The following is a 16,204-nucleotide window of genomic DNA, read 5'->3' as shown; positions in this document are numbered from 1 at the left end:
ATTCTGTTAGGGACAGTAAAGGACTTGGAAGAGCAGTTGGACGGAATGGACAGTGTCTTGAAAGGAGGCTATACGACGGACATCAATAAAAGCGAAATTACACTGAGGGAACTACATTAGGAAACGAGAAACTCAAAGCAGTAAATATGTTTTGTTATTAGGACAGTGAAAGAACTGATGATGGCCGAAGTAGAGAGGCTATAAAATGTAGACTGGCAATAGAAAAAAGCGTTTCTCAAGAAGAGAAATTTGTTAACATCGATTATAAATTTAAGTTTTGGGTAGTCTTTTCGGAAAGTATTTGCAGTAAGTGTAGCCATGTGTGAAAGTGAAACATGGATGATAAACAGTTTAGACAAGAAGAGAATAGATGTTTTTGAGATGTGGTGCTACAGAAGAGTCCTGAAGATTAGGTGGATAAATCATGTAATTAATGAGGAAGTATTGAATAGGATTAGTGAGAAAAGAAATTTGCAGTGGAACCTGACTAGATGGGACTGGTTGATAGGACACATTCTGAGACATCAAGGAATTACCAGTTTAGTACTGGAGAGAAGTGTTGCGAGTGAAAAACATAGATGGAGATCAAGAGATGGATACAGTAAGCAGAGTCAGAAGGCTGCTGGTTGCAGTATTTACTCGGAGATGTATAGTCTTGTGCAGGATAGAGTGGCATGGAGAGCTGCATCAAACCAGTCTTCGGCCTGAAGACCACAACAGATACAACATGGAAAGTATACAGATAATATGGAAAATAAGGAAAAATTTGGAAAAATATTTAAAATCTGGATGTAAAATTCAGTACAGTATGTCTGTATTTACTAAGGCAGAGCGGTCATATATCGACGATCTTGCAGAAAAATGGTTTAGCAGGTGCTTACTATGTGTGCATTAGTTTACATGGTATTTCGACCACAGAAGATAGGTATGTGTTTTGGATATTACATTGCATTAGAGGTCATTTTTTGGAATTAGCACAAAATGTTTTATAATTATATATACAACCAAAGTATATGGCTCTTTATATATATATATATATATATATATATATATATATATATATATATATATATATATATATATATATATATATATATATTCTGAGCAGAGACAGATGATTTCCTTCGATAAAACTGGCCAACTTTAAGGATCGTAGAATTCAGACAGTATTACTGTTTGTCGATGTGGATGGCCTTCCGCAGAGTTGGAAAGATATTATTTCTCTTGCAGAGTGATGATGATAAAACATATGGGTCTGCATCATTAGTCTGGAGTGATGAGAGAGGGCTAACAACTTGAAATCAGCCAGTTCAGTGTGGACATTTTTGATGGATAGAGTGTTGATTCAGATGGTTGCTACTTTGAATTTCGGGATGTAGAGACTCTCACGCAAAAAAGTACGTAATAAATGGTAGTGGTTGTATATTTCTGATGTTCTTGAGCAGCCCTCCACATACTGCATAGTAATCCAGTAATGCTGTCAGCCTTTTATTGTTGCAACTTACGGTTATAAATGTTGTTAACAGCCAGATTTGTGAGTTCTCTGTGTAAAGCTATACAACAGTTTTGCATACACTCAGATACACTTAAAGTAAGACATAGTACATCAATATTCTATATGGAGACAAATGATACCTACTAATAGAGAGATAGATCAACTCTTAATATGTGATTGCTGTTATTTTTGGACTTCGCTCGAAAAGATCTGTCTTGTACTATGCAGTCTGATATCAAGCAGCTCAATATTAACCTATAACAAGTGTTTATGTAGCAGCTCAATATTAACCTATAACAAGTGTTTATGTATGTTTGCAGGTGAGGGTATTCAGCCACTAAATAATTATTAAAATTCATGGGGAACCTTCAGCTGTCCTTTACTTTGCACAATTCGTTTCGCTATTAATTTTGATCAAATAACCATTGTCAAGCATAAACGGCTGGAAAGTTGTACCATAATAAGAGTACAGACAGCTGAAGGTTCACCATGCATTGTAACAAGTGTGCTCTGTGATGTTGAGGTTATCACTCCATAGGCAACACTAAGTTACAAGCGGCTCAATGGTATGCTGATGGGTATTGTATAGAAAATTCTCTACACCTGTTACTTAGCAACTTACTTCTTTGCATAATCCATGTGTCATCTTACATTGATTTAAAGAAAGACGTAGAACAAATCAGTACACGCATTAAGTAATAAACATCTGTAAAAGAAGCTGGGGATCATTAATATAAGTACTACACAGAAGAGGGAGATGATAACATCTATTTAGCATAAAGCTGACGAAGCATTCTAAGTTATACATCAAGTTAGATAGCGTATGGTTCTAACAAACCATATAACCACGCACTTCAAACAATATTACGCAGAAACATAGGAGGGAAGTAACATCATACAAGGGACTGAAAGCACTGATCAGGTAGAGACATGCTTCTCTAACCCTTGAGCTGCTACATATGTACTCCTCTGCATTCCAGGCTGAACATGGCTTTTTTGTGGCTGTAGTGCTCATCAAATGCGACCACCTATGGTGAAAGACGGCGTTCCAGCTGCTATGAAATACCTATCGTCCAATTACAAGAAAACTATTTGCTGAAAAAAATTTATTTTTTCGCATATTACGATGTGCTACCTTTGCTCGATGAAAGACTGCATTTCTTTTCGCTATTCATCATAGTTACTGCGCAGCACCAAATTAAGTAAAATATCGTTCGATATATTAATGAGCTTGTAGAGATTAGAACGCAACTGTGGGAACTTTGCTTAATGTTCATTTTAACTCGTGCGTTGCTATGTATGAGATGTAAATAAGTTACCGAAATTTTATTTAAAATAGAAAGCAGAAAGATATCTCATTTGATTCTCAAGTTACTGGTTTTTACATCTAAGAGTCCTAGGTCCCTGGTTAGAACCCCGCCACAGCTTAAATTTTGAATAAAATTCCCAAGACTTCTGGAATAAGAAGTCACACCTATTCTGCTAACGGCCTTGTCAAAGAGAACGGACGAGCAGACGGAGTTTCAGAGCACTCTTGGCCAAGGGTCGGGAATCTGCCCGTAAGGGCCAAAGAATCAGCAATGATGAACGGCATGAGGATGAATAAGGCAATGGAAGCCACTGCATCAAAGACACATATCGTGTATCCACAGGACACGTGGCCTATAACTGAAAAAGTGTAATGATAATCTCTCCATTAGCAAAAGATTCCAGAATAGCCCCCATTCGGATCTCCGGGAGGGGAGTGCCAAGGGGAAGGTGACCATAAGAAGAAGGCTGAACAAACCAACGAAAGGATAACGTTCAGTGAGTCGGAGCGTGGAACGTCAGAGGCTCGAGCGTGGTAAGGAATCTAGAAAATCTGAAAAAGGAAATGCATAGGCTCTGTCTAGATGTAGTGGGTGTCAGTGATGTGAAATGGGAAGAAGACAATGATTTATGGTTATATGAGTATAGAGTAATACCAACAGCAGCAGAAAATGGTATAACGGGAGTAGGATTCATTATGAATAGGAAGATAGGGCAGTAAGTGTGTTACTGTAATATTATTTCAGTGATAGGGTTGTTCTCATCAGAATCGACACACGACCAACATCGACAATAGTAGTTCAGGTATACAAGCCGAAGATGCAAGCTGAAAACTAAGAAGTAAAGTATGTGAGGGTATTGAAAGGATGATACTTTACGTCGTAAAGAGAGATGCAAATCTAATAGTCATGGGCGACTGGGATGCAGGTGTAGGGGAAGAAGTAGAGGAAAAGGATAAAGGAGAATATGGGTTGGGGACAAGGAGGGAGAAAGAAGAAAGCTAGTAATGATAAATACTCTGGTCATGAATCACAAGAGGTGGTATACTTGGAAAATACAGGGAGATACGGGAAGATTTCAGTTATATTGCAATATGGTCTGATCGAGTTTCCGAAAGGAGATACTGAATTGTAAGTGGTACCCAGCAGCACCTATGGGCTCAGATCACAATGTAGTAGTGGAGAAGAGTAGGCTGAAGTTTAAGAGATTAGTCAGGAAGAATCAATGCGCAAAATTGTGGGAAGTACTAAGGAATAACAAGATACGCTTGAAGTTCTCTAAGGTTGTATATACAGCAATAAGTAGTAGCTCAATAGGCAGAAAAGTTGAAGAGGAATGGACATCTCTAATAATGACAATCACAGAAGCTGGAAAGAAAAACATAGGTACAAAGAATGTAACTGCGAAGAAACCATGGGTGACAGAAAAAATACTTTAGTTGATCGATGAAAGAGGGAAGTACAAAAATGCTGAGAGAAATTGAGGAATACAGAAATGCAAGTTGCTGAGGAATGAAATAAATAGCAAGTGCAGGGAAGCTAAGACAAAATGGCCACATAAAAAATATAATGAAATCTAAAAAGAAATGATTGTCGGAAGGACTGACTCAGCATACAGAAAACTCAAAACAACATACGGTGAAATTAAAAGCAAGCGTGGTAATATTAAGAGAGCAACGGGAATTTCGCTGTTAAATGCGGAGGAGAGAGCGAATGGGTGGAAAGAGTACATTGAAGGCCTATGAGAGAGGAAGAATTGTTTTATGCGATTGAAGAAGAGAGGAGTAGATTTAGAAGAGATAGGAGATTCAGTATTGGAATCAAAATTTAAAAAAAAATAACTTTGGAAGACTTAAGACCAAATAATGCAGAAGGCATCGATAACATTCCTCAGACGATACACCATCTGGATTTTAGAAAAATATCATCCACACAATTCGAAGACTGCAGGAGGTGACAAGTGCGAGAATTACCGCCAAATCAGATTTACACCTCGAGAATTACCGCAACATCAGGTTAACACTTCATGTATCCAAGTTGCTGACAAGAATAATATATAAAAGAATTGAAAAGAGAATAGATGATGAGTTACATGACGATCAGTTTGGCTTTAGGAAAGGTAAAGGTTCCAGAGAGGCAATTATGACGATGTGGTTGATAGTGGAAGTAAGACTAAAGAAAAATCGAAACACATACCTAATTTGTCGACCTGGAGAAAGCGTTCGCAATTGAAAATGGTGCAAGATATTTGAAAATCTGAGGAAAAGCGAGGTAGGCTATAGGGAGAGAGGGTAATATGCAACAACATATGCAAGAGCCAAGAGGGAACAATAAGAGTGGAAGATCAAGAAAGAAGTGCTTCGATTAAAAAAAGGTGTAAGACAGGGATGCAGTCAGTCGCCCCTATTTTTCAATGTGTACACCGAAGAAACAATGATGGAAATAAAAGAAAGGTTCAGGAGTGGAATTAAAATTCAAGGTGAGAGGATATCAGTTACTTGAATCGCTGATCACATTGCTACCCTGAGTGAAAGTGAAGATGACTTACATGATCTGCTGAACTGAATGAACAGTCTAATGAGTACAGAATCTAGGTTAAGAATAAATCGAAGAAAGACAATAGCAATGAGCAGTAGCAGATACGAGAACATCAAGAAACTTATCAGGATTGATGGTCGCGAAGTAGATGAAGTTAAGGAATTCGGCTACCTAGGCAGCAAAATAACCATTGACGGACGGAGCACGGTGGACATCAAAAGTAGACTAACACTGACAAAAAGGACATTCCTTGTCAAGAGAAGTTTACTGGCATGAAACACAACCTTAATTTGAGGAAGAAATTTCTGAGAATGTGTGTTTAGAGAACAGCTTTATATGGTAGTGAAACATGGAACCGGAAGAGAAGAGAACCGAAGGATTTGAGGTGTGGTGCTACAGAGGAATGTTGAAAATTAGGTGGACTAATAAGGAACGAAGGAGTTCTGCGCGAAATCGGAGATGAAAGGTATACGTGGGAAACTTGAAAGAAGAAAGGACAGGATGATAACCTTAATTTGAGGAAGAAATTTCTGAGAATGTGTGTTTGGAGAACAGCTTTATATGGTAGTGAAACATGGAACCGGAAGAGAAGAGAACCGAAGGATTTGAGATGTGGTGCTACAGAGGAATGTTGGAAACTCGGTGGACTAATAAGGAACGAAGGAGTTTTACGCTGAATCGGAGAGGAAAGGTATACGTGGAAAACTTGAAGAAAGGACAGGATGATAGAACATCTGTTAAGACATCAGGGAATAACTTCCATGGTACTAGAGCGAACTGAGTTCCTGGGGGGGGCCACATCAAACCAGAGAGAAAAACCAAGATTAAAAAAAATTCTCACTGCACATCGGGACTCAAGTGGTCACAATAATCGTCATATTCTATAAACGGTTTAAAATATTGAAAAAATGTTTTATGAATGTAATAGTACGCTAGGTTGTATATATATTGTATGATTGACACTCGAAACTTCTTTATTCACAGAGATAAGGAAGTTACTTATCCGCTGCATTGAGAGGTCAGCGGGACGGGCGAGGACACGTAATCATGTCAGCAGCGCTTCAGGGAAACACAGGTGCAGCGTCCAGACACATCCTCAGCATCTGGACAGTGACAGAACATGACGAATTAACTGCTCCACGCCAGTTCAACGCTACGGACCTATCAGGAAACTTCGCCATTCAGTCGATGATTTCTTTGTGCAATAACAATCATCGAAAGCATTTCATGTAGACTAAATTTTTTGCAGTGTGTATCACTTTATCGCCCAAGGTCGCAGATTGTATGACAGTCCATAAGAAGAAAACAATTCTGGAAAGCCAAAATAAAATGCAGGTGATGGATCATTGTTACTTGGAACCTGGACGCTGGTAAATGTTAACCATAGCACATAAAAATATGAGGACTATTACATCGGCGGCGGTGAAATACCTAGGAGCAACCGTTTGGACTGACGTGTAAATTATGTACAAGAATATGGAACACCGGACAAAAAATCAAAGCGATTGAAGGGTAACATTAATGCACATATTTTTTATCTAACATAAAAGTATTCCGCATGTTTGTATAAGCTTAAAATTTATTTTCACATCAAAAGTGCATGAATATGTTATTTTTATGAAAAATTATGATATCATTTCCATTAATCAACATTTGTTTTTGTTAGCAAATACGGAATCAGAAAATCATTAAAAGAAACGTAACAAGACTCAAACAATGACTTTCATGATAGCTGTTGAATTTTGCTACCAACCAATTCGTTAATATACGAACTGCAAGGAGCTTGGTAATCTTCTAACCGCCAAAGACAGATATTTAGACTTCTTTTGAATACTGCTTCGTACCAGCTTAGGAAATCGATATCCGGGGCACTGACTACCAAACCCTATAAGTATGAAGAAAATCGGAGGAGGCCACTACGTAACGTCCCTTTGTTAGATAAACTTCCTGAGAAAACTGTATTCCAGAAAAGACTGCACCCAATAATATTATCTTGTCTTTCTCTAATAAAGGCTTCTGCGAAATCGTTGAAATTAAAATAATTGTGCGTTACAATGAGTTACATGCCAATTTTGGCTTTTTTGACGAATTTCGTTGATGAAATCTTCTAAGGTTACAAACTCCGGCTGATGACCCGGGAAGATTTCATCAGTTACATTCAGTTTCTGATAAATTCATTTCAAACTTATATGAAATATTATTATTTCTGCAAGATGGTTAAACTCGTTTAGTCGGAGTGTACTTACGTGCCCATCTGATCCTTCAGTAGTACAGTGGACATTGCATTATTGGAGAAGTCCTTTAATCAAAGAGTTCTTGTTTCAGTAAATATAGAAAACGTGTGGTAGTGAACTTGGTTAAAGGGGGTATTGGCAGTTCCGTTATACATGTTGTAGAATTTATACTGAGTCAGTTTACAAATCAATTCTGCTGAATTTAACCCTTAACTGTAGTCGTGAGTGCAGTGGATCCATGTGCAGTCTCTGAACATACATAAAAATGTAGCCAGAGTCACAGCTTCGTCCCCCCTCCGCCTCACCTCCCACGCACTTCTAGGTATCTTCCGAAAGCCAAAGACCGTACGGTGTGATTGACGTATTTCGCTCGCCACTCCGAGTGTCAGTCTTGGTGAACACACGAGTCCTATGGACCCATGAATATTTTATGAGCTTTTTGTTTTTGTTGTTTATTGAGCATGCTGTTTAATTTCAGAGATCTGTAACGGTAAATCTAAATAGTGTGTCTGAAAGTGGATATGACATATTTGAGCTACGGTTGAACGATGACTTATGCAGTTATGAAGAAGAAATGTTTGAAAATGAAATACTTGCCTGTAATCATTTGAACACAAATTTAAAAGAAAATGGCTTTTGACGAGAAATTTGTGGTAACTAATGATCATGACTGAAACTTGCGATAAGGAAGTTGAAGTTAATGAGGCAATTAATTCCACGAAATATTTTTCCTGAAAAAACAGGTTCACAACGGCTAAAACAACACCTACAACAAAATCTCGTGTTAGGAGACACAACATTAAAAGGTTTTGTCTCGTAGGCTAATTGTGCAAGTAATTTCACTGACTTGGATGATTGTCACAATGGTTGTAGAATCAGATGTTAAGCTCATGTGTCGATGTTTGTAAGAAGGGCATTTTAAAATTTAAGAAAACCTATTGATATTGTTATTTTCATCAATGTTTAATACTCTCTACAAACTTCTTTCGATGACTTGTTACTAGTTCAGACTGACCGCAGTGCAGTTTAGAATGAAAGATCGTATCACTGATTTTGTTACATACTATGTACTATGTTGCTATCGAATAAGTTCAAAGTTTAGTAAGAGGCATACAAAAATTAAAACAGTTTTATTTTTATTACCATTTAAAAATATCAGGGTGCAGCAGAGCCATATCTATAGAAACGTAACTACTAATTTTCTCTGCTGGTACTACTATTACAACTAGCTCTCAAACAGACTCGATAGTCTGAACTAGAAGATTATGTAGGCTATAGCTTTCCAAACACTGCAGTTGCTAAGTTACTAGTTTTATTCCTTAAACGCAAAAGTGTAACAAATACGTACCTAAGCCTGTGATGACTTATTCGTCGACAAGACGTTAAACCTTCACCGAAAAAAAAAAAAAAACTACGAACATATTATTCTGCTTTCTGTTTGTTCTGTACACCTTCACCGAAGAAAAAATTACGAACATATTATTCTGCTTTCTGTTTGTTCTGTACACCTTTTTTCTGACTCAAATCGTTTAACTTGTTAGACATCGTAGTGTCGACGTGATATAGTTTGCTTGACTTCATTTTGGATAAGTGCTGCCACAATTATTGTTGTTCCCTGTTGATAGTCATGTCCTCCGCCTGCTACAAGAGTTTGTGCAAAAATGGCGCCGGTAATGAAATTTTTTTAAGGTTGGCAGTACCTTCGACCCCCCCTTTACCCGGAATCGAAAAATGCAGCGCTAGTTTGCATCGATTCCTGCTAACATCACTCGCAGATGAATTAGTTCACGTGATGTGCAGGGGCTAAGCTAAAGCCGTGTGCTTATGTCAGCTTAACGGGCCGGTTTACGTGGAAACCTTGTAACTGTTTTTTAAAGCTGTTTTCCTCGAATTATAATGGTGGCTGTGATGCAGAAACAATAAAGAGACTCGTAATCATATCCTGTTTGATTCTAACAGCCAGTTTAAGCTCCGTCTCTGAACAACTGGTAAGTGGCTTATTCCGCAGTTAAATCCCAAAACAATCACCTATCGCGACTCCTTGTACGTAGGCTGTAAGCTTTGATAATAGCCTAGTACTTCTTTCACATTTCGTTCAGCTACCAACGAATGATATGGCTTTGTTTTTCTCTTCCACGTCTACTCATTTTTTCGACAGAGCATTCTCCGTTACTTCCGTATAAACACTCTTGCCGCCATAAACTACCGAGAAAACTGGAATACGCGAGCTACTGTATCGTTATATAGTAAATGCCACTCTAGCGCTGTCACGTGATCAGGCATTCATCTTGTTTCCTCCTGGTTCCCACTGCCCCTGCAAACTTGTGCTGTACAAAAATATTACCACTGCTGCTGTTCTTGGAAGATCTCATCTGAAAAGCTAAACAGTGAAACAGAAGAATTTCATGAGATGTAGCAGCGAGAATAGCTCACGAGCTTTGTGCTTACCTGTGTCATTTCCTCGAACGTATTGAACAGCACGTGCGGCTCATCTCTTAACTCCCAGAATCTCAGTACGTGCTCCCAAAAAGGGCAGTAGACCACTGAAATGGAAAAATACTGCTATGAGGCAACACGCCATCTACGTGCCCTTGCGTTCATTAGTTTGTCATAAAATAGATAAATAGAGTTCTGACATTAGCAAAAGTTGTCAATTTTAACATTTAACTTCTTCGCCTTTATTGTTGCCGGGTAATGACTGTCTACAGTGCCGTCTCCACGTTCATCAAAACAGTCGTTAGGCAGGGTCTGTGATTAAGAGTGATACTTTTTAAAACCGTAATTTCCAGTTTGTAACATTTTTTTTATGTATGGCCAGGTATGAGCAGGAATTCACTATACACGACCAGACGACATTAAGAAGACAACGTAAAGCGCGAATTGAAGACAATATCGTGGCAGTAGCGGCCAGTATTCAGGAAGAGTCAAATGTGTCAATTTCGAGACAATCTCGACTTTTTCGGCTATCTCAGACATCAGATTCATCAATCTCGCGAAGGGATTTGGGCAGTGTATTTACGAAATTGAACCCACTCAATAGTTGGAGCCGCTAATGTGGGAGACAGCGATTAACTGATAGGAGCCATCGTTTGCGTCAGTGTGTCCAAAGCTGTGGTGGACGTTTGAACAATATTTTGTTCATAACTTTAGTGAAATGTCTAACGCTCAAAATGAAGCACATTTTCCTCCGAGGTGTTGAACGGTTTAATTTTTTCCAGTTTTAAAAGGTAACACTCTTAATAAAGGACCCTTTCTAAGCGAGTAATATGATCGAAAACGAAGTGCCGACCACCAAACTGTCTGCAGAAATGGGTAATCAATGGGAAGTTGAAGATTGTTTTCTAGTATTTCTATTATTATAAAATATGGTGTCCAAGTAATACGCTCATTGTTATGGACAAGCAGCAGAAATAAAATTAGTCGATCGAATAACCCGACAACAACGCAATAGCTACTATATAGTAGTTTAGATTTCTCCTTTCATGATTTGGAGTGGACTCTAATGGTGGAACGCCAAAATAACAGTGAAACATCCGTCGGCCGAACAAGCCAATAGACTGAACAAAAGGACACAGCTGTGATGGCCTCCTCAATTACAGCTACTTGCAACATCAAATTTATTCGTTAAGTGTACTTCCATGAAAGTATCTGCCCGCAGTGTGGCTTCAAGACCAAGTTCAATGGGTGCATTAAGTACTATAGGCATCGGGAGGATATAAGCTTTTGAAATGAGTTGGTAGAGAAGAGTGTCAAAGATTAAATAGGAAAATCGAATAGCGTGGTATCGTAGGTAGTCGATACCACACAGAGGGAGTCGTTCCGCTTGCATAGGTTGTCACTAGAGGTTTCGCTGTTGTCTGACAGAGGAAGTGACAGCGACAGTATCGCCCAACTGCTGGTCACACAAGTGCCACGTGCCCCTGAGCTGAAGCTCCACTGACCACGTGAATAAGAGGCCACCCTACTGCAGTTATTGCTGGGTACTTGTCCGGTTGTCGAGTGGCTCCAGTTAGAGCAGTCAAAAATCGTCATAGTGCGGTTGGAATTTTCCGTACGAAAGTAATACAACTGTTCTAGCCCCAAGGTTTATCTTTACATCTACGTTGTCAACTGTTAAAGTGTTTTAACTTCTCCCAGCTTTGGCAATGACTTGCATAGGGATTTCGAAAAACACGCTGTGTATCAAAGTTGACTATAGTACGATATTTCTCTCGGTGACTGAGTTCTCTAATTCCTTTTATTCCTGCCTCATAACCCATGCACCGTCCTGAGACAACAGTACTTTTGGCCACGGGACTTCAAGTCGTCCCTTCAAATAACTAATGAAGAGGTACAGAATCGAAATGGGAAGAAAAGCGCAGTGTGGAAAACATGACTAAAAGAGGGCATCGTTTGAAAAGCCACATCCAGAGACATCAAGGAATAATCTTTTTGGCTATGTGGGATAGTTGGGGAAGGGGGGCGGGCGTAAAAATTGTAGTGAATAACTGGAATTTGACAACAATAAGTAGGCTGATGTTTATTTGGGTCACAGTACTTATGTAAAGAAGACGAGACCTGGACGGGATTGACTTGCATGGAAGGTTGCATCATCTACATCTACATCTACATCTACATCCATACTCCGCAAGCCACCTGACGGTGTGTGGCGGAGGGTACTTTGAGTACCTCTATCGGTTCTCCCTTCTATTCCAGTCTCGTATTGTTCGTGGAAAGAAGGATTGTCGGTATGCTTCTGTGTGGGCTCCAATTTCTCTGATTTTATCCTCATGGTCTCTTCGCGAGATATACGTAGGAGGGAGCAATGTACTGATTGACTCTTCGGTGAAGGTATGTTCTCGAAAGTTTAACAAAAGCCCGTACCGAGCTACTGAGCGTCTCTCCCGCAGAGTCTTTCACTGGAGTTTACCTATCATCTCCGTAACGCTTTCGCGATTACTAAATTATCCTGTAACGAAGCGCGCTGCTCTCCGTTGGATCTTCTCTATCTCTTCTATCAACCCTATCTGGTATGGATCCCACACTGCTGAGCAGTATTCAAGCAGTGGGCGAACAAGCGTACTGTAACCTACTTCCTTTGTTTTCGGATTGAATTTCCGTAGGCTTCTTCCAATGAATTTCAGTCTGGCATCTGCTTTACCAACGATCAACATTATATGATCATTCCATTTTAAATCACTCCTAATGCGTACTCCCAGATAATTTATGGAATTAACTGCTTCCAGTTGCTGACCTGCTATTTTGTACCTAAATGATAAGGGATCTATCTTTCTATGTATTCGCAGCACATTACACTAGTCTACATTGAGATTCAATTGCCATTCCCTGCACCATCCGTCAATTCGCTGCAGATCCTCCTGCATTTCAGTACAATTTTCTATTGTTACAACCTCTCGATACACCACAGCATAATCTGCAAAAACCCTCAGTGAACTTCCGATGTCATCCCCAAGGTCATTTATGTATATTGTGAATAGCAACGGTCCTATGACACTCCCCGGCGGACACCTGAAATCACCCTTACTTCGGAAGACTTCTCTCCATTGAGAATGACATGCTGCGTTATCTAGGAAATCTTCAATCCAATCACACAATTGGTCTGATAGTCCATATGCCCTTACTTTGTTCATTAAACGACTGTGGGGAACTGTATCGAACGCCTTGCGGAAGTCAAGAAACACGGCATCTACCTGTGAACCCGTGTCTATGGCCCTCTGAGTCTCGTGGAGGAATAGCGATAGCTGGGGTTCAAACGACCGTCTTTTTCGAAACCCATGCTGATCCCTACAGAGTAGATTTGTAGTTTCCAGAAAAGTCATTATACTCGAACATAATACGTGTTCCAAAATTCTACAACTGATCGACGTTAGGGATATAGGTCTATAGTTCTGCACATCTGTTCGACGTCCCTTCTTGAAAACGGGGATGACCTGTGCGCTTTTCCAATCCTTTGAAACGCTACACTCTTCTAGAGACCTACGGTACACCGCTGCAAGAAGGGGGGCAAGTTCCTTCGCGATTTTTTTTTTTCTTGGTCATTAGTCTACTGACTGGTTTGATGCGGCCCGCCACGAATTCCTTTCCTGTGCTAACCGCTTCATCTCAGAGTAGCACTTTCAACCTATGTCCTCAATTATTTGCTTGACGTATTCCAATCTCTGTCTTCCTCTACAGTTTTTGCCTTCTACAGCTCCCTCTAGTACCATGGAAGTCATTCCCTCATGTCTTAGCAGATGTCATATCATCCTGTCCCTTCTCCTTATCGGTGTTTTCTACATATTCTTTTTTTCTCCGATTCTGCGTAGAACCTCCTCATTCCTTACCTTATCAGCCCACCTAATTTTCAACATTCGTCTATAGCACCACATCTCAAATGCTTCGATTCTCTTCTGTTCCGGTTTTCCCACAGTCCATGTTTCACTACCATACAATGCTGTACTCCAGACGTCCATCCTCAGAAATTTCTTCCTCAAATTAAGGCCGGTATTTGATATTAGTAGACTTCTCTTGGCCAGAAATGCCTTTTTTGCCATAGCGAGTCTGCTTTTGATGTCCTCCTTGCTCCGTCCGTCATTGGTTATTTTACTGCCTAGGTAGCAGAATTCCTTAACTTCATTGACTGCGTGACCATCAATCCTGATGTTAAGTTTCTCGCTGTTCTCATTTCTACTACTTCTCATTACCTCCGTCTTTCTGCGATTTACTCTCAAACCATACTGTGTACTCATTAGACTGTTCATTCCGTTCAGCAGGTCATTTAACTCTTCTTCACTTTCACTCAGGATAGCAATGTCATCAGCGAATCGTATCATTGATATCTTTTCACCTTGTAATCTAATTCCACTCCTGAACCTTTCGTTTATTTCCATCATGGCTTCCTCGATGTACAGATTGAAGAGTAGGGGCGAAAGGCTACAGCCTTGTCTTACACCCTTCTTAATACGAGCGCTTCGTTCTTGATCGTCCACTCTTATTATTCCCTCTTGGTTGTTGTACATATTGTATATGACCCGTCTTTCCCTATAGCTTACCCCTGCTTTTTTCAGAATCTCGAACAGCTTGCACCATTTTATATTGTCGAACGCTTTTTCCAGGTTGACAAATCCTATGAAAGTGTCTTGATTTTTCTTTAGCCTTGCTTCCATTATTAGCCGTAACGTCAGAATTGCCTCTCTCGTCCCTCTACTTTTCCTAAAGCCAAACTGATCGTCACTCAGCGCATTCTCCATTTTCTTTTCCATTCTTCTGTATATTATTCTTGTAAGCAGCTTCGATGCATGAGCTGTTAAGCTGGCTGTACGATATTCCTCGCACTTGTCAGCTCTTGCCGTTTTCGGAATTGTGTGGATGATGCTTTTCCGAAAGTCAGAGGGTATATCGCCAGACTCATATATTCTACACACTAACGTGGATAGTCGTTTTATTGCCACTCCCCCCAATGATTTTAGAAATTCTGATGGAATGTTATCCATCCCTTCTGCCTTATTTGACCGTAAGTCCTCCAAAGCTCTTTTAAATTCCGATTCTAATACGGGATCCCCTATCTCTTCTAAATCGACTCCTGTTTCTTCTTCTATCACATCTTCTTCTTCTATTCACCCTCATAGAGGCTTTCAATGTATTCTTTCCACCTATCTGCTCTCTCCTCTGCATTTAACAGTGGAATTCCCGTTGCACTCTTAATGTTACCACCGTTGCTTTTAATGTCACCAAAGGTTGTTTTGACTTTCCTATATGCTGAGTCTGTCCTTCCGACAATCATATATTTTTCGATGTCTTCACATTTTTCCTGCAGCCATTTCGTATTAGCTTCTCTGCACTTCCTATTTATTTCATTCCTCAGCGACTTGTATTCTGTGTAAAATCTAACTGGTATCCCATCAGGTCCAGCGGCCTTTCCTCTTTTGAGCGATTTTAATTGTTTCTCTATCCCTCTGTCGTCTATTTCGATATCTACCATTTTGTCATCTGTGCGACAATTTAGAGAAGGAATTACAGTGCAGTCTTCCTCTGTGAAACAGCTTTGGAAAAAGACATTTAGTATTTCGGCCTTTAGTCTGTCATGCTTTGTTTCAGTACCATTTTGGTCACAGAGTGTCTGGACATTTTGTTTTGATTCACCTACCGCTTTGACATAAGACCAAAATTTCTTAGGATTTTCTGCCAAGTCAGTACATAGAACTTTACTTTCGAATTCATTGAAAGCCTCTCGCATAGCCATCCTCACACTACATTTCGCTTCGCGTAATTTTTGTTTGTCTGCAAGGCTTTGGCTATGTTTATGTTTGCTGTGAAGTTCCCTTTGCTTCCGCAGCAGTTTTCTGACTTGGTTGTTGTACCACGGTGGCTGTTTTCCATCTCCTACGATCTTACTTGGCACATACTCATCTAACACACAAAACTTTTGTGTTGAGCCGTCAGGTACTCTGTAATCTGCTGCCGGCCGAAGTGGCCGTGCGGTTAAAGGCGCTGCAGTCGGGAACCGCAAGACCGCTACGGTCGCAGGTTCGAATCCTGCCTCGGGCATGGATGTTTGTGATGTCCTTAGGTTAGTTAGGTTTAACTAGTTCTAAGTTCTAGGGGACCAATGGCCGCAGCAGTGAGTCCCATAGTGCTCAGAGCCATTTGAA

General features: G+C 39.9%; 1 protein-coding gene across 3 annotated transcripts in view; it reads right to left on the bottom strand.

The window, feature by feature from the left end:
* The window catches only part of LOC126474143 (luciferin sulfotransferase-like), a 757,275-nt gene that overhangs the window by 109,985 nt on the left and 631,086 nt on the right, over positions 1 to 16,204 (bottom strand). For all 3 annotated transcript variants that reach the window (XM_050101593.1, XM_050101591.1, XM_050101592.1), the window contains one exon: positions 10,023 to 10,117. In XM_050101593.1, coding sequence (XP_049957550.1) covers positions 10,023 to 10,117 — 95 coding nt within the window. The remainder of the gene's footprint in view (positions 1 to 10,022; positions 10,118 to 16,204) is intronic.

Source organism: Schistocerca serialis, chromosome 4 (assembly GCF_023864345.2).
Source record: "Schistocerca serialis cubense isolate TAMUIC-IGC-003099 chromosome 4, iqSchSeri2.2, whole genome shotgun sequence".
Lineage (NCBI taxonomy): Eukaryota > Metazoa > Arthropoda > Insecta > Orthoptera > Acrididae > Schistocerca > Schistocerca serialis.
Note: the sequence above shows the minus strand (reverse complement) of the source record. Positions and strands in the feature narration are given on the sequence as shown.